Genomic DNA, 27906 nt, shown 5'->3' with positions numbered 1-27906 from the left:
GACGCCCCGCTCCCCACCCCTTGCCTGTGACGCCCCGCTCCCCGCCCCTTGTCTGTGACGCCCCGCTCCCCGCCCCTTGTCTGTGACGCCCCGCTCCCCGCCCCTTGTCTGTGACGCCCCGCTCCCCGCCCCTTGTCTGTGACGCCCCGCTCCCCGCCCCTTGTCTTTGACGCCCCGCTCCCCGCCCCTTGTCTGTGACGCCCCGCTCCCCGCCCCTTGTCTGTGACGCCCCGCTCCCCGGCCCTTGTCTGTGACGCCCCGCTCCCCGGCCCTTGTCTGTGATGCCCCGCTCCCCGCCCCTTGTCTGTGACGCCCCGCTCCCCGCCCCTTGTCTGTGACTCCCCGCCCCTTGTCTGTGATGCCCCGCTCCCTGGCCCTTGTCTGTGACGCCCCGCTCCCCGGCTCTTGTCTGTGACGCCCCGCTCCCCGCCCCTTGTCTGTGATGCCCCGCTCCCCGCCCCTTGTCTGTGACTCCCCGCCCCTTGTCTGTGACGCCCCGCTCCCCGCCCCTTGTCTGTGACGCCCCGCCCCTTGTCTGTGACGCCCCGCTCCCCGCCCCTTGTCTGTGACGCCCCGCTCCCCGCCCCTTGTCTGTGACTCCCCGCTCCCCGCCCCTTGTCTGTGACGCCCCGCTCCCCGCCCCTTGTCTGTGACGCCCCGCTCCCCGCCCCTTGTCTGTGACGCCCCGCTCCCCGCCCCTTGTCTGTGACGCCCCGCTCCCCGCCCCTTGTCTGTGACGCCCCGCTCCCCGCCCCTTGTCTGTGACGCCCCGCTCCCCGCCCCTTGTCTGTGACGCCCCGCTCCCCGCCCCTTGTCTGTGACGCCCCGCTCCCCGCCCCTTGTCTGTGACGCCCCGCTCCCCGCCCCTTGTCTGTGACGCCCCGCTCCCCGGCCCTTTTCTGTGACGCCCCGCTCCCCGCCCCTTGTCTGTGACTCCCCGCCCCTTGTCTGTGACTCCCCGCCCCTTGTCTGTGACTCCCCGCCCCTTGTCTGTGACTCCCCGCCCCTTGTCTGTGACGCCCCGCTCCCCGCCCCTTGTCTGTGACGCCCCGCTCCCCGCCCCTTGTCTGTGACGCCCCGCTCCCCGCCCCTTGTCTGTGACGCCCCGCTCCCCGCCCCTTGTCTGTGACGCCCCGCTCCCCGCCCCTTGTCTGTGACGCCCCGCTCCCCGCCCCTTGTCTGTGACTCCCCGCCCCTTGTCTGTGACTCCCCGCCCCTTGTCTGTGACGCCCCGCCCCTTGTCTGTGACGCCACGCCCCTTGTCTGTGACGCCCCGCCCCTTGTCTGTGACCCCCCCCGCTCCCCGCCCCTTGTCTGTGACGCCCTGCCCCTTGTCTGTGACCCCCGCTCCCCGCCCCTTGTCTGTGACTCCCCGCCCCTTGTCTGTGACGCCCCGCTCCCCGGCCCTGACGCCCCGCTCCCCGGCCCTGACGCCCCGCTCCCCGCCCCTTTTCTGTGATGACCCGCCCCTTGTCTGTGACGCCCCGCTCCCCGCCCCTTGTCTGTGACGCCCCGCTCCCCGGCCCTGACGCCCCGTTCCCCGCCCCTTGTCTCTGACGCCCCGCTCCCCGCCCCTGGCGCCCTGCTCCCCGCCCCTGACGCCCTGCTCCCCGCCCCTTGTCTGTGACGCCCAGCCCCTTGTCTGTGACGCCCAGCCCCTTGTCTGTGACGCCCAGCCCCTTGTCTGTGACGCCCAGCCCCTTGTCTGTGACGCCCAGCCCCTTGTCTGTGACGCCCCGCCCCTTGTCTGTGACGCCCCGCCCCTTGTCTGTGACGCCCGCCCCTTGTCTGTGACGCCCCGCCCCTTGTCTGTGACGCCCCGCCCCTTGTCTGTGACGCCCCGCCCCTTGTCTGTGACGCCCCACCCCTTGTCTGTGACGCCCCGCCCCTTGTCTGTGACGCCCCGCCCCTTGTCTGTGACGCCCCGCCCCTTGTCTGTGACGCCCCGCCCCTTGTCTGTGACGCCCCGCCCCTTGTCTGTGACGCCCCGCCCCTTGTCTGTGACGCCCCGCCCCTTGTCTGTGACGCCCCGCCCCTTGTCTGTGACGCCCCGCCCCTTGTCTGTGACGCCCCGCCCCTTGTCTGTGACGCCCCGCTCCCCGCCCCTTGTCTGTGACGCCCCGCTCCCCGCCCCTTGTCTGTGACGCCCCGCTCCCCGGCCCTTGTCTGTGACGCCCCGCTCCCCGGCCCTTGTCTGTGACGCCCCGCTCCCCGGCCCTTGTCTGTGACGCCCCGCTCCCCGCCCCTTGTCTGACGCCCCGCTCCCCGCCCCTTGTCTGTGACGCCCCGCTCCCCGCCCCTTGTCTGTGACGCCCCACTCCCCGGCCCTGACGCCCCGCTCCCCGTCCCGTGTCTGTGACGCCCTGCCCCTTGTCTGTGATGCCCCGCCCCTTGTCTGTGACGTCCCGCTCCCCGCCCCTTGTCTCTGATGCCCCGCTCCCCGTGTCTGTGACGCCCTGCCCCTTGTCTGTGATGCCCCGCCACTTGTCTCTGACGCCCCGCTCCCCGCCCCTTGTCTCTGAAGCCCCGCTCCCCGCCCCTTGTCTGTGACGCCCCGCCCCTTGTCTGTGACGCCCCGCTCCCCGCCCCTTGTCTCTGACACCCCGCTCCCTGGCCTTGACGCCCTTCTCCCCGCCCCGTGTCTGTGATGCCCCGCTCCCCGCCCCTTGTCTGTGGCGCCCCGCCGGTGGTTCCCTATCTGTGACGCCCCGCTCCCCCGGCCCTGACGCCTCGCACCCCCGGCCCTGATGCTCCCCTCCTCGTCTGTGACGCCCAATTCTGCTGTTTCAGGTGTTTGCAGAAACCAAGGATGAGATTGCGGTTGTGCTGTTCGGCACTGATGGCACAGACAACGCCCTGGCGACCGGTGACCAATACCAGAACATCACCGTGCAGCGACATCTCATGCTTCCTGACTTCCAGCTGCTGGATGAGATCGAGAATAATCTCCAGGCCGGGGCCCAGCAGGCCGACTGTATCCTTCCTACTGCCCGGGGCCACACAACATACTCCTGGGTCCCCTCTGTTCTCTTCCCCGTCCTGGGTCCCCTTTGTTCTCGCCCTCCGTCCTGGGTCCCCTCTGTTCTCGCCCTCCGTCCTGGGTCCCCTCTGTTCTCGCCCTCCGTCCTGGGTCCCCTCTGTTCTCGCCCTCCGTCCTAGGTCCCCTCTGTTCCCGCCCTCCATCTTGGGTCCCCTCTGTTCCCGCCCTCCGTACTGGGTCCCCTCTGTTCTCGCCCTCCGTCCTGGGTCCCCTCTGTTCTCGCCCTCCGTCCTGGGTCCCCTCTGTTCTCGCCCTCCATCCTGGTTCCCCTCTGTTCTCGCCCTCCGTCCTAGGTCCCCTCTGTTCTTTTCCCCGTCCTGGGTCCCCTTTGTTCTTGCCCTCCGTCCTGGGTCCCCTCTGTTCTCGCCCTCCGTCCTAGGTCCCCTCTGTTCTTTTCCCCGTCCTGGGTCCCCTTTGTTCTTGCCCTCCGTCCTGGGTCCCCTCTGTTCTCGCCCTCCGTCCTGGGTCCCCTCTGTTCTCGCCCTCCGTCCTGGGTCCCCTCTGTTCTCGCCCTCTGATCTGGGTCCCCTCTGTTCTCGCCCTCTGATCTGGGTCCCTTCTGTTCTCGCCCTCCGTCCTGGGTCCCCCCTGTTCTTGCCCCCTTCCGGGGTTCACCCTGTTTTAGTCCCAATCCTGGGTCTTGTTGTGACCTGAATGATCTGTATCCCTGCCAGAGGGTCCTATAAGCCCCCATCCACTTTCTGTCCTTTGGCCCCCCCTCTACTTCCTGTCCTTTGGGGCCCCCTCTCCACTTCCTGTCCTTTGGGCCCCCCTCTTCACTTTCTGTCCTTTGGGCCCCCCCCCTCTACTTCCTGTCCTTTGGGGCCCCCCTCTCCACTTCCTGTCCTTTGGGCCCCCCTCTCCACTTCCTGTCCTTTGGGCCCCCCTCTCCACTTCCTGTCCTTTGGGCCCCCCTCTCCACTTCCTGTCCTTTGGGCCCCCCTCTCCACTTCATGTCCTTTGGGCCCCCCCTCTCAACTTCCTGTCCTTTGGGCCCCCCCTCTCCACTTCCTGTCCTTTGGGCCCCCCCCTCTCCACTTCCTGTCCTTTGGGCCCCCCCCCCCCTCTCCACTTCCTGACCTTTGGGCCCCCCCCCTCTCCACTTCCTGACCTTTGGGCCCCCCTCTAATTCCTGTCCTTTGGGCCCCCCTCTAATTCCTGTCCTTTGGGCCACCCTTTCCACTTCCTGTCCTTTGGGCCCCCCTCTCCACTTCCTGTCCTTTGGGCCCCCCTCTCCACTTCCTGTCCTTTGGGCCCCCCTCTCCACTTCCTGTCCTTTGGGCCCCCTTTCCACTTCCTGCCCTTTGGGCCCCCCTCTCCACTTCCTGTCCTTTGGCCCCCCCTCTCCACTTCCTGTCCTTTGCCCCCCCTCTCCACTTCCTGTCCTTTGGCCCCCCCTCTCTCCACTTCCTGTCCTTTGGCCCCCCCCCCTCTCTCCACTTCCTGTCCTTTGGCCCCCCCCTCTCTCCACTTCCTGTCCTTTGGGCCCCCCCCCTCTCCACTTCCTGTCCTTTGGGCCCCCCCCCTCTCCACTTCCTGTCCCTTTGGGCCCCCCCCCTCTCCACTTCCTGTCCTTTGGGCCCCCCCCTCTCCACTTCCTGTCCTTTGGGCCCCCCCTTCTCCACTTCCTGTCCTTTGGGCCCTCCCCCCCCTCTCCACTTCCTGTCCTTTGGGCCCCCTCCTCTCCACTTCCTGTCCTTTGGGCCCCCCCTCTCCACTTCCTGTCCTTTGGGCCCCCCCCTCTCCACTTCCTGTCCTTTGGGCCCCCCCCCCCTCTCCACTTCCTGTCCTTTGGGCCCCCCTCTCCACTTCCTGTCCTTTGGGCCCCCCCTCTCCACTTCCTGTCCTTTGGGCCCCCCCTCTCCACTTCCTGTCCTTTGGGCCCCCCTCTCCACTTCCTGTCCTTTGGGCCCCCCCTCTCCACTTCCTGTCCTTTGGGCCCCCCCTCTCCACTTCCTGTCCTTTGGGCCCCCCCCCTCTCCACTTCCTGACCTTTGGGCCCCCCCCCTCTCGACTTCCTGACCTTTGGGCCCCCCTCTAATTCCTGTCCTTTGGGCCCCCCTCTAATTCCTGTCCTTTGGGCCACCCTTTCCACTTCCTGTCCTTTGGGCCCCCCTCTCCACTTCCTGTCCTTTGGGCCCCCCTCTCCACTTCCTGTCCTTTGGGCCCCCCTCTCCACTTCCTGTCCTTTGGGCCCCCCTCTCCACTTCCTGTCCTTTGGGCCCCCCTTTCCACTTCCTGCCCTTTGGGCCCCCCTCTCCACTTCCTGTCCTTTGGGCCCCCCTCTCCACTTCCTGTCCTTTGGGCCCCCCCTCTCCACTTCCTGTCCTTTGGGCCCCCCCTCTCAACTTCCTGTCCTTTGGGCCCCCCCTCTCCACTTCCTGTCCTTTGGGCCCCCCCTCTCCACTTCCTGTCCTTTGGGCCCCCCCCCCTCTCCACTTCCTGACCTTTGGGCCCCCCCCCTCTCCACTTCCTGACCTTTGGGCCCCCCTCTAATTCCTGTCCTTTGGGCCCCCCTCTAATTCCTGTCCTTTGGGCCACCCTTTCCACTTCCTGTCCTTTGGGCCCCCCTCTCCACTTCCTGTCCTTTGGGCCCCCCTCTCCACTTCCTGTCCTTTGGGCCCCCCTCTCCACTTCCTGTCCTTTGGGCCCCCTTTCCACTTCCTGCCCTTTGGGCCCCCCTCTCCACTTCCTGTCCTTTGGCCCCCCCTCTCCACTTCCTGTCCTTTGGCCCCCCCTCTCCACTTCCTGTCCTTTGGCCCCCCTCTCTCCACTTCCTGTCCTTTGGCCCCCCCCCTCTCTCCACTTCCTGTCCTTTGGCCCCCCCCCTCTCTCCACTTCCTGTCCTTTGGGCCCCCCCCCCTCTCCACTTCCTGTCCTTTGGGCCCCCCCCCCTCTCCACTTCCTGTCCTTTGGGCCCCCCCCTCTCCACTTCCTGTCCTTTGGGCCCCCCCCTCTCCACTTCCTGTCCTTTGGGCCCCCCCTTCTCCACTTCCTGTCCTTTGGGCCCTCCCCCCCCTCTCCACTTCCTGTCCTTTGGGCCCCCTCCTCTCCACTTCCTGTCCTTTGGGCCCCCCCCTCTCCACTTCCTGTCCTTTGGGCCCCCCCTCTCCACTTCCTGTCCTTTGGGCCCCCCCCCCCCCTCTCCACTTCCTGTCCTTTGGGCCCCCCTCTCCACTTCCTGTCCTTTGGGCCCCCCCTCTCCACTTCCTGTCCTTTGGGCCCCCCCTCTCCACTTCCTGTCCTTTGGGCCCCCCTCTCCACTTCCTGTCCTTTGGGCCCCCCCTCTCCACTTCCTGTCCTTTGGGCCCCCCCTCTCCACTTCCTGTCCTTTGGGCCCCCCCCCTCTCCACTTCCTGACCTTTGGGCCCCCCCCCTCTCGACTTCCTGACCTTTGGGCCCCCCTCTAATTCCTGTCCTTTGGGCCACCCTTTCCACTTCCTGTCCTTTGGGCCCCCCTCTCCACTTCCTGTCCTTTGGGCCCCCCTCTCCACTTCCTGTCCTTTGGGCCCCCCTCTCCACTTCCTGTCCTTTGGGCCCCCCTCTCCACTTCCTGTCCTTTGGGCCCCCCTTTCCACTTCCTGCCCTTTGGGCCCCCCTCTCCACTTCCTGTCCTTTGGGCCCCCCTCTCCACTTCCTGTCCTTTGGGCCCCCCCTCTCCACTTCCTGTCCTTTGGGCCCCCCCTCTCCACTTCCTGTCCTTTGGGCCCCCCCCCTCTCCACTTCCTGACCTTTGGGCCCCCCCCCTCTCGACTTCCTGACCTTTGGGCCCCCCTCTAATTCCTGTCCTTTGGGCCCCCCTCTAATTCCTGTCCTTTGGGCCACCCTTTCCACTTCCTGTCCTTTGGGCCCCCCTTTCCACTTCCTGCCCTTTGGGCCCCCCTCTCCACTTCCTGTCCTTTGGCCCCCCCTCTCCACTTCCTGTCCTTTGGCCCCCCTCTCTCCACTTCCTGTCCTTTGGCCCCCCCCCTCTCTCCACTTCCTGTCCTTTGGCCCCCCCCTCTCTCCACTTCCTGTCCTTTGGGCCCCCCCCCCTCTCCACTTCCTGTCCTTTGGGCCCCCCCCCCTCTCCACTTCCTGTCCTTTGGGCCCCCCCCCTCTCCACTTCCTGTCCTTTGGGCCCCCCCCCTCTCCACTTCCTGTCCTTTGGGCCCCCCCTTCTCCACTTCCTGTCCTTTGGGCCCTCCCCCCCCTCTCCACTTCCTGTCCTTTGGGCCCCCTCCTCTCCACTTCCTGTCCTTTGGGCCCCCTCCTCTCCACTTCCTGTCCTTTGGGCCCCCCCTCTCCACTTCCTGTCCTTTGGGCCCCCCCCCCCTCTCCACTTCCTGTCCTTTGGGCCCCCCCCCCCCCCTCTCCACTTCCTGTCCTTTGGGCCCCCCCCCCTCTCCACTTCCTGTCCTTTGGGCCCCCCTCTCCACTTCCTGTCCTTTGGGCCCCCCCTCTCCACTTCCTGTCCTTTGGGCCCCCCCCCCTCTCCACTTCCTGTCCTTTGGGCCCCCCTCTCCACTTCCTGTCCTTTGGGCCCCCCCTCTCCACTTCCTGTCCTTTGGGCCCCCCTCTCCACTTCCTGTCCTTTGGGCCCCCCCTCTCCACTTCCTGTCCTTTGGGCCCCCCCCCTCCACTTCCTGTCCTTTGGGCCCCTCCACGTTTTGTCTCCTTATCGCCCCGCAGTCGTGGACGCCCTGATCGTCTGTATGGATCTTCTCCAGAAGGAGACGCTGTAAGTCACCGGTCGGTTTGTACATAATCTGCGGTATAAATAGTGTGAACATTACTCCTCCTGCTATAGATCCCCTATCTGGAGTTTGGGAAAGCTGGGTGACCCCTTTCTGATGGTCACACAGTTATAACTGTTTAGGTTGGGGGTCGCGGGGTCATTATTCAGGTGACTTTCTCTTCTATTTTTGTGATTTTTCGTATTTTTCCGTCTTAGCGGTAAGAAGTACGAGCGCCTTCACATCGCCGTCCTGACGGATCTGAGCAGTCACTTCTCCGAGGATCAGCTGCAGATCATCATCGCCAACCTAAAGAAAGCCGGCATCACCCTGCAGTTCTTGTACGTCACCCGGAGAGGGCGCTAACCTGGAGAACTGCAGATCCCAGCATTCCCCATACACACAGAATTAAGATAGAGCTGATTCCTTCACAAACAGCGCCACCCCTGTCCTCAGGCTGTGCGCGGTATCACATCTGCGTTCCATTGAAGTTGTAATACCGCACACTACCTTATACGAGGGCGTTTCTTTTAGTGTTAGTGATTACCGTAATGACTGGACTAATCGCTCATGACCTTGTTTTTGCGCAGTTTACCCTTCCCTATAGATGACGATGAGGACGGAGCCGGGGGTCAGGATGGAGGAGATGACGGACGGAGGCTCGGCCCACCCAAAGGACTGTCTGACCAGCAGAAAGATGGCGTCCGGATGGTGAAGCAGATCATGTTCGCCCTGGAGGGGGAGGACGGCCTGGACGAGGTTTACACCTTCAGGTAATGACACATATTAGTCACCGACTAACAGAAAGTGGATCTTTAGTTTCCTCTATATGCATTAAAGCAGTGTTTCCCAAGCAGGGGGGCTCCAGCTGTTGCAAAACTACAACTCCCAGCATGCCCGGACAGCCTTTGGCTGTCCGGGCATGCTGAGAGTTGTAGTTTTGCAACAGCTGGAGTCCCCCTGCTTGGGAAACACTGCCTACTATAGTGTAAGGTATTGTGAAATATGTCTCCTTCCTCATCTGTGCTGCTCTTCCCCCCATGCTTTATACTGCAGCTCTGCTTATTTAGTCTGTGGACAGTTTCCCAACCAGGGTGTCTCCAGCCGTTGCAGAACTACAACTCCCAGAATGGGCAACAGCTGGAGTCTCTCTGCTTGGGAAACAGCTGGAGTCCCCCTGCTTGGGAAACACTGCCTACTATAGTGTAAGGTATTGTGAAATCAGTCTCCTGCCTCATCTGTGCTGCTCTTCCACCATGCTTTATACTGCAGCTCTGCTTATTTAGTCTGTGGACAGTTTCCCAAACAGGGTGTCTCCAGCTTTTGAAGACCTACAACTCCCAGAATGCCCCCACAGCCAAAGACCATCCTATCATGCTGGGATTTGTAGTTCTGTGATTTCTGTCCAGTTCCATTATTTGGTGACATTTTTCTTTTTTTTCCCCCCTATTTTTTGGAGACAGTCTGGAGAAAAGTCCCAATCAGGGGGCCTCCAGCTATTGCAGCCTTTGGTTGTCCGGGCATGCTGGGAGTTGTAGTTTTGCAACAGCTGGAGACACCCTGGTCGGGAAACTGGTTGGGAAATTAATCTAAGTAAGCAGAGCTGCAGTATGAAGCATGGGGGACGAGCAGCACAGATGAGGCAGGAGACAGATTTCATACTACCTTAGACTATCACAGGCAGTGTATGACAGTGTTTTCCAATCAGGGTGCCTCCAGCTGTTGTGAAACTACAACTTTTCCTATTTTTTTGGGGCGCAGAGACAGTCTGGAGAAACTCTCCATCTTCAAGAAGATCGAGCGGACACCTATGCCGTGGCAGTGTACAATGACCATCGGCTCCCAGATCTCCATACGGATTGTGGGATACAAGTCTGTAAGTATGGGGTGTATTATAGGGTCAGTCACATGACAGTCACCCCCTCCCCCGTGTTATTGAATTATTCAGAGGGAGAGAGGCCGCTGCCAGACATCCCTGGTGCTGCTTATCTGGATTTATATCTAACAGCATGAGAGATGTGCGGGCAGGTAACGCTCTACCTGCACTGATACATTGTAACGAATCAGGGATTTATTTCACAGAATATTGTCCAGTCTAGAGACAACTGTAACAATCCCTCAGCTGTGAGAAGTTTTCACTTTCTTCAGGGTTTTGGCTTCTGGATGTTTTGTATTATTGATCTATTAGGAAGTTTCACAACGATCAGTGATTAATCTTAATTACATCACTGTGGGGGTGAGGTGACGCCCCACCCCCTGTCTGTGACGCCCCACCCCCTGTCTGTGACGCCCCGCCCCCTGTCTGTGACGCCCCGCCCCCTGTCTGTGACGCCCCGCCCCCTGTCTGTGACGCCCCGCCCCCTGTCTGTGACGCCCCGCCCCCTGTCTGTGACGCCCCGCCCCCTGTCTGTGACGCCCCGCCCCCTGTCTGTGACGCCCCGCCCCTGTCTGTGACGCCCCGCCCCTGTCTGTGACGCCCCGCCCCCTGTCTGTGACGCCCCGCCCCCTGTCTGTGACGCCCCGCCCCCTGTCTGTGACGCCCCGCCCCCTGTCTGTGACGCCCCGCCCCCTGTCTGTGACGCCCCGCTCCCTGTCTGTGACGCCCCGCCCCCTGTCTGTGACGCCCCGCCCCCTGTATGTGACGCCCCGCCCCCTGTCTGTGACGCCCCGCCCCCTGTCTGTGACGCCCCGCCCCCTGTCTGTGACGCCCCGCCCCCCTGTCTGTGACGCCCCGCCCCCTGTCTGTGACGCCCCGCCCCCTGTCTGTGACGCCCCGCCCCCTGTCTGTGACGCCCCGCCCCCTGTCTGTGACGCCCCGCCCCCTGTCTGTGACGCCCCGCCCCCTGTCTGTGACGCCCCGCCCCCTGTCTGTGACGCCCCGCCCCCTGTCTGTGACGCCCCGCCCCCTGTCTGTGACGCCCCACTCCCCGCCTGTGACTCGCCGCCTGTGACACCCCGATCCCCGCCTGTGACTCCCCGCCTTTCCTGTGACGCCCTGCTTTCCGGTGCACTGCCATAGACAGTGATTTGCCATAGATTGTGATGGAGTGACTGCAGTTTTCCCTGCTCGAGCGCTCCGCCTCCATTACAATCTATAGGCTGACACTCGCACACCATCCCCCAACCATTGGTTACTGTGGGGGCTGGGGGGGGTGCGAGTGTCACATGACATATTTAATCATCAGGCATCGCAGCTCACGGCAGAGGATCTCTCCCTGTGATAGCCCGAAGCTGCACGGAGCTCTCATGGCATTTGTGGCCCAATTCCGAGAACGGTATCGGGCCACAGAAGCGAATACTTTTACTGTTTTATTGTCACCCGCCAGCGCGATCATTCAACAGCGCTATCGGGATACCTATGCCCGATAGCGGCGTTATCAGCTTGTCACCCGCCAGGATCCCTATGCCCGATATCGCTGACAACCGCTTGCCTCCCCGCCCGCTGCTCCGCTCCCCGTCCCCTGTTAACTCTTAGGGAACGGGGAACAGAAAGTAGAGCAGCGGGCGCAGCTAAAGTAGTACTGCGCAAATAGAGTAGGTAGGTAGTGTAGCCGTAGATTAGTGTAGGTAGTAATTTAGCATAGTTTAGTATTAAAAGTGAAAGGGGGTTAGGCACCACAACTCCCAGCATGCCCATACAGCAAAAGGACTACAACTCCCAGCATGCCCAGACAGCTAAAGGCTGCCAGGGCATGCTGGGAGTTGTAGTTTAGGACTACAACTCCCTTCATGCCCAGACAGCTAAAGGCTGCCCAGGCATGCTGGGAGTTGTAGTTTAGCTTAGATAAGACAGCGAAGGGACTACAACTCCCAGCATGCCCAGATAGCTAAAGGCTGCCAAGGCATGCTGGGAGTTGTAGTTTAGATTAGACAGCAAAGGGACCACAACTCCCAGCATGCCCAGACAGCTGAAGGCTACCCGGGCATGTTGGGAGTTGTAGTGCAGTGATGGGACCACAAATCCCAGCATGCCCAGACAGCGGAAGGCTGCGTGGTGATGCCTGGAGTTGTGGTGCCTTCACTGCACTACAACTCCCAGCATGCCCGGGCAGCCTTCAGCTGTGTGGGCATGCTGGGAGTTGTGGTCCCTTTTGCTGTATAATCTAAGCTAAACTACAACTCCCAGCATGCATGGGCAGCCTTTAGCTATCTGGGCATGCTGGGAGTTGTAGTCCTAAACTTCAACTCCCAGCATGCCTGGGCAGCCTTTAGCTGTCTGGGCATGCTGGGAGTTGTAGTCCTAAACTACAACTCCCAGCATGCCTTGGGCAGCCTTTAGCTGTCTGGGCATGCTGGGAGTTGTAGTCCCTTCGCCGTCTAATCTAAGCTAAACTACATATCCCAGCATGCCTGGGCAGCCTTTAGCTGTCTGGGCATGCTGGGAGTTGTAGTCCTTTTGCTGTATGGGCATGCTGGGAGTTGTGGTGCCTAACCCCCTTTCACTTTTAACACTAAACTATGCTAAATTACAACCTACACTAATCTACGGCTACACTACCTACCTACTCTATTTGCGCAGTACTACTTTAGCTGCGCCCGCTGCTCTACTTTCTGTTCCCCGTTCCCTAAGAGTTAACGGAACGGGGAGCGAAGCAGCGGGCGGGGAGGCAAGCGGTTGTCAACGATATCGGGCATAGGGATCCTGGCGGGTGACAAGCTGATAACGCCGCTATCGGGCATAGGTATCCCGATAGCGCTGTTGAATGATCGCGCTGGCGGGTGACAATAAAACAGTAAAAGTATTCGCTTCTGTGGCCCGATACCGCTCTCGGAATCGGGCCACAAATGCCATGAGAGCTCCGTGCAGCTTCGGGCTATCACAGGGAGAGATCCTCTGCCGTGAGCTGCGATGCCTGATGATTAAATATGTCACGTGACACCCCCAGCCCCCGCAGTAACCAATGGTTGGGGGATGGTGTGCGAGTGTCAGCCTATAGATTGTAATGGAGGCGGAGCGCTCGAGCAGGGAAAACTGCAGTCACTCCATCACAATCTATGGCAGTGCTCCGGCAATGAAGCCCCACAGTGACGCCCAATTCTACGGTTTCAGGTGTTTGCAGAAAACAAGGATGAGGTTGCGGTTTTGCTGTTCGGCACTGATGGCACAGACAACGCCCTGTTGACCAGTGACCAGTACCAGAGGCCGCTGCCAGACATCCCTGGTGCCTCTTATCTGGAGTCATTTCATTTTCACTGTTTGTGGGATTTCACCGTATGGATATGTTCACATGGGCAGGTAACCAGCAAGTTTCCCGCTGTAGGTTTGAGCCTTGGCAGGTGTCACATGACAAAGTTTCCACAGCAGAAAATCGGCAGCAGATCACTGTTACCAGGTCTGCTGCTGACTTTTTGCTGTGGAAAACTTTGAGGGAACTCGCCCCTGTCTACATTCCCTAAGGGTCAGTTCACACGTCCTGCAGATTTTCTGCCCATTGACTTCAATGATAAGCACAATCCGCTACAGCAGAAAATACTATGGGCTCTGTTCACACGGACGGATTTTATTTTGAGTTAGCAGCGCGTTTCCCACTGCAGGGTGTGGACTCCTTGCGGCAGGATCTTTGCTACCGAAAATCAGCGGCAGACCTCAAAGACTGATGAAGGGCCTTAGTTTTGTACAGATATCCATTTGTTTATTGTGAAAGGAATGTTTGATTTCACTGACAGCAAGCAGAGATCTTTCCTAATCAGCACAGAGTCAGTGAACGAGAGCAGAGCTGGCGTTGGATCACATGACCGTACGTCGGCCGCTTCCATTGGTTGTGGCGGTTTCAGTCGCCCTTTTATCATCTTCGGCAGATTCCTTAAATTTACCGTCACAGGTCACAGAGGAGAAGGTGAAGAAGAGCTGGATGAGCGTGGACGCCAAATCGCTACGAAAAGACGACGTCCAGAAGGAAACCGTGTTCTGTCTGAACAATGACGAGGAAACCGAGGTCCAGAGAGATGACACCATCCAAGGTGAGGGGGGGGGGGTCGAGGAGGAGGAGGAGGGGATCCAAGGTGGGGGGGGGCGAGGGGGGGGGCGAGGAGGGGTGAGGGAGGAGGGAAAATCATATAAGAAATAGGTTACATATCACTGTGTCCAGAGGAACCTAATGACATCAAGATGAGCGATATCTAATTATAGACAAATCAATATGGAATGCTAAATACACTCCCCACCCCTTCTAACCAACTACGTATCACATGACTCCATGAATGGGCAAATCCATCTAAGGATATAAATATGGAAGAACTATGAAATACCTCCACCCCATTCTGGACTATTATTCTATACATGATCTTAGTAAGACGTTAAGACAAGTAGCAGAGTTATATGATCTCACTAGACTATATTTTAGCAGGAAGAACTTGAAACAAGTTTCCTGTGTGGGAAATTTACTTATAACACTTAGCTTGGCGAGTAGGAATTCTATCATTGTGTATAAACAATTATTTAATGCTTTGATAGATTACGAGTCCTGATTCTTCTGCAGGTAGAATGAAGTCTCACAATATCCTAAAACTATCATCTCAATATGGAGATAATTAATTATTTTAATTTATTCGTCAATCTAAATGGTATAATTCCATCCACAGGATCCCAATTGGTCTTTATTAAATGAAATACCATTTTTGTGTCTCTTATCAAGTCTATGTAAGAACTTCGCTTCTGGTCCTAGGAAAGCTGAACGGTCCATCTCATCGTCATGGATAGCCATTGGTCTGGTACTGTGTGATCAGTCCGGCTTGCTGGGATCTCACATGGCTTTCCCACCTGGTTGGACCTGTTTCCTGTGTCTTTGTGTGTTCTCTACAGCACAGTCTACAGTTCAGTCTACAGTCCACCTCTAACATCTGGTTTACCAGACTTTTTAGTTAGTTACACACACCCTCCTAAATTGGAATTCTCCAATGAATGTAGGTTGAGCGTGTGCATATGGTAATGACTATGACATCACTATAATACCCAGAATGCATTGAGCATATCACCCATAATGCCTTTCCTGTCGGTGTAATGTCTACTACCCATACGCTAGGGGGTGCTATTGCATAAGCAATTAGTATCAATGCATAAGCAATTACAATTAAGGGTTAACTGTCAATAACTGATCTTAAACCCACATTCCACACTTGACTTATGGAGCCATAATTTAATAGGTGTGACACATATAAGTAATTAAAACCTGGATTCTCATAGACATAGAGTCACCAACTAGACATCCAAATTTATTGGAAAGATAATAATACAATGGATGATTCTCTAACGCTGATGTGTGAATGTCTAGAGAATGTATCTGGCCCCCTTATCTTATCAGCCATAAATATCTAAGAAGACAAGAAGCATTCTCTCAGGCTGGCACTTTTTGTAGAGATGAAACTTCAGAACTGTGGCCTACTTAAATTATACACAAAATGGCCGACATCATGCTATTAAACATATTAAATATAGTGATTCATTTTGGGGCGTATAATTAGCATGACTCAGGGCATGCTGGGGGTTGTAGTTCTATAACTTTCCTTTCTCCCTGTACAGGATTCCGCTATGGCAGTGACATCATTCCCTTCTCCAAAGTGGATCAGGAACAGATGAAATACAAAATCGAATCCAAGTGCTTCTCTGTCCTGGGGTTCACTAAAGCCTCACAGGTGCCTCCATATAATCTGTATGATGTGTGATGATCGGTCACTATTATATGATGTATGATGACTGGTCACTATTATATAGTGTATGATGATTGGTCACTATTATATGATGTATAATGATTGGTCACTATTATATGATGTATGATTGGTCACTATTATATAGTGTATGATGATTGGTCACTTATATAATGTGTGATGACTGGTCACTATTATATGATGTATGATGATTGGTCACTTATATAATGTGTGATGACTGGTCACTATTATATAATGTATGATGACTGGTCACTATTATATGATGTGTGATGATCGGTCACTATTATATGATGTATGATGATTGGTCACTATTATATGATGTATAATGATTGGTCACTATTATATGATGTATAATGATTGGTCACTATTATATGATGTATGATGATTGGTCACTTATATGATGTATGATGATTGGTCACTATTATATGATGTATGATGATTGGTCACTATTATATGATGTATGATGATTGGTCACTATTATATGATATATGATGATCGGTCACTATTATATGATGTATGATGACTGGTCACTATTATATAGTGTATGATGATTGGTCACTTATATAATGTATGATGACTGGTCACTATTATATAATGTATGATGACTGGTCACTATTATATGATGTATAATGATTGGTCACTTATATAATGTATGATGACTGGTCACTATTATATGATGTATAATAATTGGTCACTTATATAATGTATGATGACTGGTCACTATTATATAATGTATGATGACTGGTCACTATTATATAATGTATGATGACTGGTCACTATTATATAATGTATGATGACTGGTCACTATTATATAATGTATGATGACTGGTCACTATTATATAATGTATGATGACTGGTCACTATTATATAATGTATGATGACTGGTCACTATTATATAATGTATGATGACTGGTCACTATTATATAATGTATGATGACTGGTCACTATTATATAATGTATGATGACTGGTCACTATTATATGATGTATGATGATTGGTCACTTATATAATGTATGATGACTGGTCACTATTATATGATGTATGATGATTGGTCACTATTATATGATGTATAATGATTGGTCACTATTATATGATGTATGATGATTGGTCACTTATATAATGTATGATTGGTCACTATTATATGATGTATGATGATTGGTCACTATTATATGATGTATAATGATTGGTCACTATTATATGATTGGTCACTATTATATGATGTATGATTGGTCACTATTATATGATGTATGATGATTGGTCACTATTATATGATGTATGATTGGTCACTATTATATGATGTATGATGATTGGTCACTATTATATGATGTATGATGATTGGTCACTATTATATGATGTATGATTGGTCACTATTATATGATGTATGATGATTGGTCACTATTATATGATGTATGATGATTGGTCACTATTATATGATGTATGATTGGTCACTATTATATGATGTATGATGATTGGTCACTATTATATGATGTATGATTGGTCACTATTATATGATGTATGATGATTGGTCACTATTATATGATGTGTGATGATCGGTCACTATTATATGATGTATGATTGGTCACTATTATATGATGTATGATTGGTCACTATTATATGATGTATGATGATTGGTCACTATTATATAGTGTATGATGATTGGTCACTTATATAATGTATGATGACTGGTCACTATTATATAATGTATGATGACTGGTCACTATTATATGATGTATAATGATTGGTCACTTATATAATGTATGATGACTGGTCACTATTATATGATGTATAATAATTGGTCACTTATATAATGTATGATGACTGGTCACTATTATATAATGTATGATGACTGGTCACTATTATATAATGTATGATGACTGGTCACTATTATATAATGTATGATGACTGGTCACTATTATATAATGTATGATGACTGGTCACTATTATATAATGTATGATGACTGGTCACTATTATATAATGTATGATGACTGGTCACTATTATATAATGTATGATGACTGGTCACTATTATATAATGTATGATGACTGGTCACTATTATATAATGTATGATGACTGGTCACTATTATATAATGTATGATGACTGGTCACTATTATATGATGTATGATGATTGGTCACTATTATATGATGTATAATGATTGGTCACTATTATATGATGTATGATGATTGGTCACTATTATATGATGTATAATGATTGGTCACTATTATATGATTGGTCACTATTATATGATGTATGATTGGTCACTATTATATGATGTATGATGATTGGTCACTATTATATGATGTATGATTGGTCACTATTATATGATGTATGATGATTGGTCACTATTATATGATGTATGATGATTGGTCACTATTATATGATGTATGATTGGTCACTATTATATGATGTATGATGATTGGTCACTATTATATGATGTATGATTGGTCACTATTATATGATGTATGATTGGTCACTATTATATGATGTATGATGATTGGTCACTATTATATGATGTATGATTGGTCACTATTATATGATGTATGATGATTGGTCACTATTATATGATGTGTGATGATCGGTCACTATTATATGATGTATGATTGGTCACTATTATATGATGTATGATTGGTCACTATTATATGATGTATGATGATTGGTCACTATTATATGATGTGTGATGATCGGTCACTATTATATGATGTATGATGATTGGTCACTAATATATGATGTATGATGATTGATCACTATTATATGATGTATGATGATTTGTCACTATTATATGATGTATGATGATTGGTCACTATTATATGATGTATGATGATTGGTCACTATTATATGATGTATGATGATCGGTCACTATTATATGATGTATGATGATCGGTCACTATTATATGATGTATGATTGGTCACTATTATATGATGTATGATGATCGGTCACTATTATATGATGTATGATGATTGGTCACTATTATATGATATATGATGATTGGTCACTATTATATGATGTATGATGATTGGTCACTATTATATGATGTATGATTGGTCACTATTATATTAGGTATGATGATTGGTCACTATTATATGATGTATGATGATTGGTCACTATTATATGATGTATGATGATTGGTCACTATTATATGATGTATGATGATCGGTCACTATTATATGATGTATGATGATCGGTCACTATTATATGATGTATGATGATTGGTCACTATTATATGATGTATGATGATCGGTCACTATTATATGATGTATGATTGGTCACTATTATATGATATATGATGATTGGTCACTATTATATGATGTATGATGATTGGTCACTATTATATGATGTATGATTGGTCACTATTATATGATGTATGATGATCGGTCACTATTATATGATGTATGATGATTGGTCACTATTATATGATATATGATGATTGGTCACTATTATATGATGTATGATGATTGGTCACTATTATATGATGTATGATTGGTCACTATTATATTAGGTATGATGATTGGTCACTATTATATTAGGTATGATGATTGGTCACTATTATATGATGTATGATGATTGGTCACTATTATATGATGTATGATTGGTCACTATTATATGATGTATGATGATTGGTCACTATTATATGATGTATGATGATTGGTCACTATTATATGATGTATGATTGGTCACTATTATATGATGTATGATGATTGGTCACTATTATATGATGTATGATGATTGGTCACTATTATATGATGTATGATGATTGGTCACTATTATATGATGTATGATTGGTCACTATTATATGATGTATGATGATTGGTCACTATTATATGATGTATGATTGGTCACTATTATATTAGGTATGATGATTGGTCACCATTATATGATGATGTATGATGACTGTGATCTGAACTATACGTCTGTCTGTGACTTCAGATCGACAGGACTCATTTTATGGGCAACCAGGTCCTAAAGGTCTTCGCCCCAAAAGATGATGAAGTAAGTTCTGCTCTTCTACTTATCATGTATTATATACTATATACTTCTCATGTACTATATTATACACTATATACTCATGTACTATATACTTCTCATGTACTATATTATATACTATATACTTCTCATGTACTATATTATACACTATATACTCATGTACTATATACTTCTCATGTACTATATTATACACTATATACTCATGTACTATATACTTCTCATGTACTATATTATATACTATATACTTCTCATGTACTATATTATACACTATATACTCATGTACTATATACTTCTCATGTACTATATTATACACTATATACTCATGTACTATATACTTCTCATGTACTATATTATACACTATATACTCATGTACTATATACTTATCATGTACTATATTATACTCTATATACTCATGTACTATATACTTATCATGTATTATATACTATATACTTCTCATGTACTATATTATATACTATATACTTCTCATGTATTTTATACTATATACTCCTCATGTATTATATTACATACTATATACTTCTCATGTATTATATTATATACTTCTCATGTACTAAATTATATACTATATACTTATCATGTATTTTATACTATATACTCCTCATGTATTATATTATATACTATATACTTCTCATGTATTATATTATATACTTCTCATGTATTATATATTATATACTTCTCATGTACTACCGTATATACTCGAGTATAAGCCGACCCGAGTATAAGCCGAGACCCCTAATTTCAACCCAAAATCCCAGGAAAAGTTATTGACTCGAGTATAAGCCTAGGGTGGGAAATACATCATCCCCCCCTGTCATCATCCAGACCCCCGTCATTAACATCCTCATCATCATCCCCTTGTCATCATCCCACACATCCCCCCTTCATCATCCCCTTATCATCCCACACATCCCCCCTTCATCATCCCCTTATCATCCCACACATCCCCCCTTCATCATCCCCTTATCATCCCACACATCCCCCCTTCATTATCCCCTTATCATCCCCCCCCCCTCCCCCCTTCATCATCCTCTTGTCATCATCCCACACCCCCCCCCCCTTCATCATCCTCTTCTCATCATTCGCCCTCAGTGGTCTTCAACCTGCGGACCTCCAGAGGTTTCAAAACTACAACTCCCAGCAAGCCCGGGCAGCCATCGGCTGTCCGGGCTTGCTGGGAGTTGTAGTTTTGAAACCTCCGGAGGTCCGCAGGTTGAAGACCACTGCGGCCTTCGACATCATCCAGCCCCCTCTCACCCCCCTTTAGTTCTGAGTACTCACCTCCGCTCGGCGCTGGTCCGGTGCTGCAGGGCTGTCCGGTGAGGAGGTGGTCCGGTGAGGAGGTGGTCCGGGCTGCTATCTTCACCGGGGGCGCCTCTTCTCCGCGCTTCCGGCCCGGAATAGAGGCGTTGCCTTGACAACGACGCAGAAGTACGTTGGCAATGAACGTACCTCTGCGTCGTTGTCAAGGCAACGTGACTATTCTGGGGCCGGGCCCGAAGCGCTTAGAAGAGGCCTCCCCGGTGAAGATAGCAGCCCGGAACCAGTATCCCACCGGACCACCTCCTCTCCGGACAGTCCTGCAGGACCGGACCAGCGCCGAGCGGAGGTGAGTACTCAGAACTAAAGGGGGGTGAGAGGGGGCTGGATGATGTCGAAGGCCGCAGTGGTCTTCAACCTGCGGACCTCCGGAGGTTTCAAAACTACAACTCCCAGCAAGCCCGGACAGCCGATGGCTGGGAGTTGTAGTTTTGAAACCTCTGGAGGTCCGCAGGTTGAAGACCACTGCGGGTGGGGGAGTTCACTCGAGTATAAGCCGAGGGGGGTGTTTTCAGCACGAAAAATCGTGCTGAAAAACTCGGCTTATACTCGAGTATATACGGTATATTATATACTATATACTTCTCATGTATTATATTATATACTTCTCATGTACTATATTATATACTTCTCATGTACTATATTATATACTTCTCATGTACTATATTATATACTTCTCGTGTACTATATTATATACTATATACTTCTCATGTACTATATTATACACTATATACTTCTCATGTATTATATTATATACTTCTCATGTACTATATTATATACTTCTCATGTACTATATTATATACTTCTCATGTATTATATTATATACTTCTCATGTACTATATTATATACTTCTCATGTACTATATTATACACTATATACTTCTCATGTACTATATTATATGCTATATACTCCTCATGTATTATATTATATACTATATACTTCTCATGTATTATATTATATACTATATACTTCTCATGTATTATATTATATACTTCTCATGTATTATATTATTTACTATATACTTCTCATGTACTATATTATATACTATATACTCCTCATGTATTATATTATTTACTATATACTTCTCATGTATTATTATACACTATATACTCCTCATGTATTATATTATTTACTATATACTTCTCATGTATTATATTATATACTATATACTCCTCATGTATTATATTATATACTATATACTCCTCATGTATTATATTATATACTATATACTTCTCATGTATTATATTATACACTATATACTTATCATGTATTATATTATATACTATATACTTCTCATGTACTATATTATATACTATATACTCCTCATGTATTATATTATACACTATATACTTCTCATGTACTATATTATACACTATATACTTCTGATGTATTATATTATATACTATATACTTCTCATGTATTATATTATTTACTATATACTTCTCATGTATTATATTATACACTATATACTTATCATGTATTATATTATATACTATATACTTCTCATGTACTATATTATATACTATATACTCCTCATGTATTATATTATACACTATATACTTCTCATGTACTATATTATACACTATATACTTCTGATGTATTATATTATATACTATATACTTCTCATGTATTATATTATACACTATATACTTCTCATGTACTATATTATACCCTATATACTTCTGATGTATTATATTATATACTATATACTTCTCATGTACTATATTATACACTATATACTTCTGATGTATTATATTATATACTATATACTTCTCATGTACTATATTATATACTATATACTCCTCATGTATTATATTATTTACTATATACTTCTCATGTACTATATTATATACTTTGTACTTCTCATGTACTATATTATATACTATATACTCATCATGTATTATATTATATACTATATACTTCTCATGTATTATATTATACACTATATACTCCTCATGTATTATATTATTTACTATATACTTCTCATGTACTATATTATATACTATATACTCCTCATGTATTATATTATTTACTATATACTTTTCATGTATTATATTATTTACTATATACTTCTCATGTATTATATTATACACTATATACTCCTCATGTATTATATTATTTACTATATACTTCTCATGTACTATATTATACACTATATACTTCTGATGTATATTATATACTATATACTTCTCATGTACTATATTATATACTATATACTCCTCATGTATTATATTATTTACTATATACTTCTCATGTATTATATTATATACTTTGTACTTCTCATGTACTATAATATTTACTATATACTTCTCATGTACTATATTATACACTATATACTCCTCATGTACTATATTATACACTATATACTTCTCATGTACTATATTATACACTATATACTTCTCATGTATTATATTATATACTATATACTTCTCATGTACTATATTATATACTATATACTCCTCATGTATTATATTATTTACTATATACTTCTCATGTATTATATTATATACTATATACTCCTCTTGTATTATATTATTTACTATATACTTCTCATGTGCTATATTATATACTATATACTCCTCATGTACTATATTATACACTATATACTCCTCATGTGCTATATTATACACTATATACTCCTCATGTGCTATAATATATACTATATACTTCTCATGTATTATATTATACAATATACTCATCATGTGCTATATTATACACTATATACTCCTCATGTACTATATTATATACTATATACTTCTCATGTATTATATTATATACTATATACTTATCATGTACTATATTATACACTATATACTTCTCATGTGCTATATTATATACTATATACTTATCATGTACTATATTATACACTATATACTTCTCATGTGCTATATTATACACTATATACTTCTCATGTACTACATTTATACTATATACTTCTCATGTACTATATTATACACTATATACTTCTCATGTACTATATTATATACTATATACTTCTCATGTACTATATTATACACTATATACTTCTCATGTACTACATTTATACTATATACTCCTCATGTATTATATTATATACTATATACTCCTCGTACTATATTATATACTATATACTTCTCATGTATTATATTATATACTATATACTCCTCGTACTATATTATATACTATATACTTCTCATGTATTATATTATATACTATATACTTCTCATGTACTATATTATATACTATATACTCCTCATGTATTATATTATATACTATATACTCCTCATGTATTATATTATTTACTATATACTTCTCATGTATTATATTATATACTATATACTCCTCATGTATTATATTATATACTATATACTTATCATGTACTATATTATATACTATATACTTCTCATGTATTATATTATACACTATATACTTCTCATGTATTATATTATATACTATATACTCCTCATGTATTATATTATATTATACACTACATACTTCTCATGTATTATATTATACACTATATACTTCTCATGTATTATATTATATACTATATACTTCTCATGTACTATATTATATACTATATACTTCTCATGTATTATATTATACACTATATACTCATGTATTATATTATTTACTATATACTTCTCATGTATTATATTATACACTATATACTCCTCATGTATTATATTATTTACTATATACTTCTCATGTATTATATTATACACTATATACTCATGTACTGTATACTTATCATGTATTATATACTATATACTTCTCATGTACTATATTATATACTATATACTCCTCATGTATTATATTATATACTATATACTCATCATGTACTATATTATATACTATATACTTCTCATGTATTATATTATACACTATATACTCCTCATGTATTATATTATTTACTATATACTTCTCATGTATTATATTATACACTATATACTTCTCATGTATTATATTATATACTTCTCATGTATTATATTATACACTATATACTTCTCATGTATTATATTATATACTTCTCATGTACTATATTATATACTATATACTTCTCATGTACTATATTATACACTATATACTCCTCATGTATTATATTATTTACTATATACTTATCATGTATTATATTATATACTATATACTCATCATGTATTATATTATATACTATATACTTCTCATGTATTATTATACACTATATACTCCTCATGTATTATATTATTTACTATATACTTCTCATGTATTATATTATATATTATATACTCCTCATGTATTATATTATATACTATATACTCCTCATGTATTATATTGTATACTATATACTTCTCATGTATTATATTATACACTATATACTTCTCATGTATTATATTATATACTTCTCATGTATTATATTATACACTATATACTTCTCATGTATTATATTATATACTTCTCATGTACTATATTATATACTATATACTTCTCATGTACTATATTATACACTATATACTCCTCATGTATTATATTATTTACTATATACTTCTCATTTACTATTATTTACTATATACTCCTCATGTATTATATTATTTACTATATACTTCTCATGTATTATATTATTTACTATATACTTCTCATTTACTATTATTTACTATATACTCCTCATGTATTATATTATTTACTATATACTCCTCATGTATTATATTATTTACTATATACTTCTCATGTATTATATTATATACTATATACTTCTCATGTACTATATTATACACTATATGCTCCTCTTGTATTATATTATTTACTATATACTTCTCATGTGCTATATTATACACTATATACTCCTCATGAACTATATTATACACTATATACTCCTCATGTACTATATTATACACTATATACTCCTCATGTGCTATATTATACACTATATACTCCTCATGTGCTATAATATATACTATATACTTCTCATGTATTATATTATACACTATATACTCCTCATGTATTATATTATACACTATATACTCCTCATGTACTATATTATACACTATATACTCCTCATGTGCTATATTATACACTATATACTCCTCATGTGCTATAATATATACTATATACTTCTCATGTATTATATTATACACTATATACTCCTCATGTGCTATAATATATACTATATACTTCTCATGTATTATATTATACACTATATACTTCTCATGTATTATATTATACAATATACTCCTCATGTGCTATAATATATACTATATACTCCTCATGTATTATATTATACAATATACTTCTCATGTGCTATAATATATACTATATACTCCTCATGTATTATATTATACAATATACTCCTCATGTGCTATAATATATACTATATACTCCTCATGTATTATATTATACAATATACTTCTCATGTGCTATAATATATACTATATACTTCTCATGTATTATATTATACAATATACTCATCATGTGCTATAATATATACTATATACTTCTCATATAATATACTGGTTCTGTCCTTTAGGCCGCTGCAGTTGCTCTCTCCGCTTTAATTCATGCTCTTCATGACATGGAAATGGTGGCCATCGTACGCTACGCCTACAACAGAATCTCTAACCCTCAGGTCGGAGTGGCGTTCCCGTGTATCAAGGAGAAATATGAGGTGACTGATATTTATTTGTAATAATGAACATTTACTATAAAAAAAACAGATTACATTACTGATCCTATACTGATCCTGAGTTATATCCTGTATTATACTCCAGAGCTGTACTCACTATTCTGCTGGTGAGGTCACTGTGTATATACATTACATTACTTATCCTGTACTGATCCTGAGTTATATCCTGTATTATACTCCAGAGCTGCACTCACTATTCTGCTGGTGAGATCACTGTGTACATACATTACATTACTTATCCTATACTGATCCTGAGTTATATCCTGTATTATACCCCAGAGCTGTACTCACTATTCTGCTGGTGAGGTCACTGAGTACATACATTACATTACTTATCCTGTACTGACCCTGAGTTATATCCTGTATTATACCCCAGAGCTGTACTCACTATTCTGCTGGTGAGATCACTGTGTACATACATTACATTACTTATCCTGTACTGATCCTGAGTTATATCCTGTATTATACTCCAGAGCTGTACTCACTATTCTGCTGGTGAGGTCACTGTGTACATACATTACATTACTTATCCTGTACTGATCCTGAGTTATATCCTGTATTATACTCCAGAGCTGTACTCACTATTCTGCTGGTGAGGTCACTGTGTATATACATTACATTACTTATCCTGTACTGATCCTGAGTTATATCCTGTATTATACCCCAGAGCTGTACTCACTATTCTGCTGGTGAGGTCACTGTGTATGTACATTACATTACTTATCCTGTACTGATCCTGAGTTATATCCTGTATTATACTCCAGAGCTGTACTCACTATTCTGCTGGTGAGGTCACTGTGTACATACATTACATTACTTATCCTATACTGATCCTGAGTTATATCCTGTATTATACCCCAGAGCTGTACTCACTATTCTGCTGGTGAGGTCACTGTGTATGTACATTACATTACTTATCCTGTACTGATCCTGAGTTATATCCTGTATTATACTCCAGAGCTGTACTCACTATTCTGCTGGTGAGGTCACTGTGTACATACATTACATTACTTATCCTGTACTGATCCTGAGTTATATCCTGTATTATACTCCAGAGCTGTACTCACTATTCTGCTGGTGAGGTCACTGTGTACATACATTACATTACTTATCCTGTACTGATCCTGAGTTATATCCTGTATTATACCCCAGAGCTGTACTCACTATTCTGCTGGTGAGGTCACTGTGTATATACATTACATTACTTATCCTGTACTGATCCTGAGTTATATCCTGTATTATACCCCAGAGCTGCGCTCACTCTTCTGCTTTCCTCTCAGTGTCTGGTGTATGTACAGATGCCGTATATGGAGGATCTCCGTCAGTATCTCTTCTCATCTCTCAGTAATAAGAAGAAGGTGAAGCCCTCAGGTACAGTAGTGTTGTAGATGTCGTGTTATTCCCTTGTTCCTCTGTTGTTCCTCCTGTCACTGATCTCTTATGTGAAGGTGAAGCCCTCAGGTACAGTAGTGTTGTAGATGTCTTGTTATTCCCTTGTTCCTCTGTTGTTCCTCCTGTCACTGATCTCTTATGTGA

General features: G+C 45.8%; 1 protein-coding gene across 1 annotated transcript in view; it reads left to right on the top strand.

The window, feature by feature from the left end:
* XRCC5 (X-ray repair cross complementing 5) overlaps positions 1 to 27906 on the top strand; it is a 68432-nt gene that overhangs the window by 4468 nt on the left and 36058 nt on the right. The window contains exons 3-12 of the mRNA XM_056536995.1: positions 2791 to 2974; positions 7712 to 7760; positions 7974 to 8096; positions 8346 to 8528; positions 9517 to 9631; positions 13578 to 13716; positions 15275 to 15387; positions 19344 to 19406; positions 26215 to 26352; positions 27651 to 27741. Coding sequence (XP_056392970.1) covers positions 2791 to 2974; positions 7712 to 7760; positions 7974 to 8096; positions 8346 to 8528; positions 9517 to 9631; positions 13578 to 13716; positions 15275 to 15387; positions 19344 to 19406; positions 26215 to 26352; positions 27651 to 27741 — 1198 coding nt within the window. The remainder of the gene's footprint in view (positions 1 to 2790; positions 2975 to 7711; positions 7761 to 7973; positions 8097 to 8345; positions 8529 to 9516; positions 9632 to 13577; positions 13717 to 15274; positions 15388 to 19343; positions 19407 to 26214; positions 26353 to 27650; positions 27742 to 27906) is intronic.

Source organism: Hyla sarda, chromosome 8, assembly GCF_029499605.1.
Source record: "Hyla sarda isolate aHylSar1 chromosome 8, aHylSar1.hap1, whole genome shotgun sequence".
Taxonomy (NCBI): domain Eukaryota; kingdom Metazoa; phylum Chordata; class Amphibia; order Anura; family Hylidae; genus Hyla; species Hyla sarda.
Note: the sequence above shows the minus strand (reverse complement) of the source record. Positions and strands in the feature narration are given on the sequence as shown.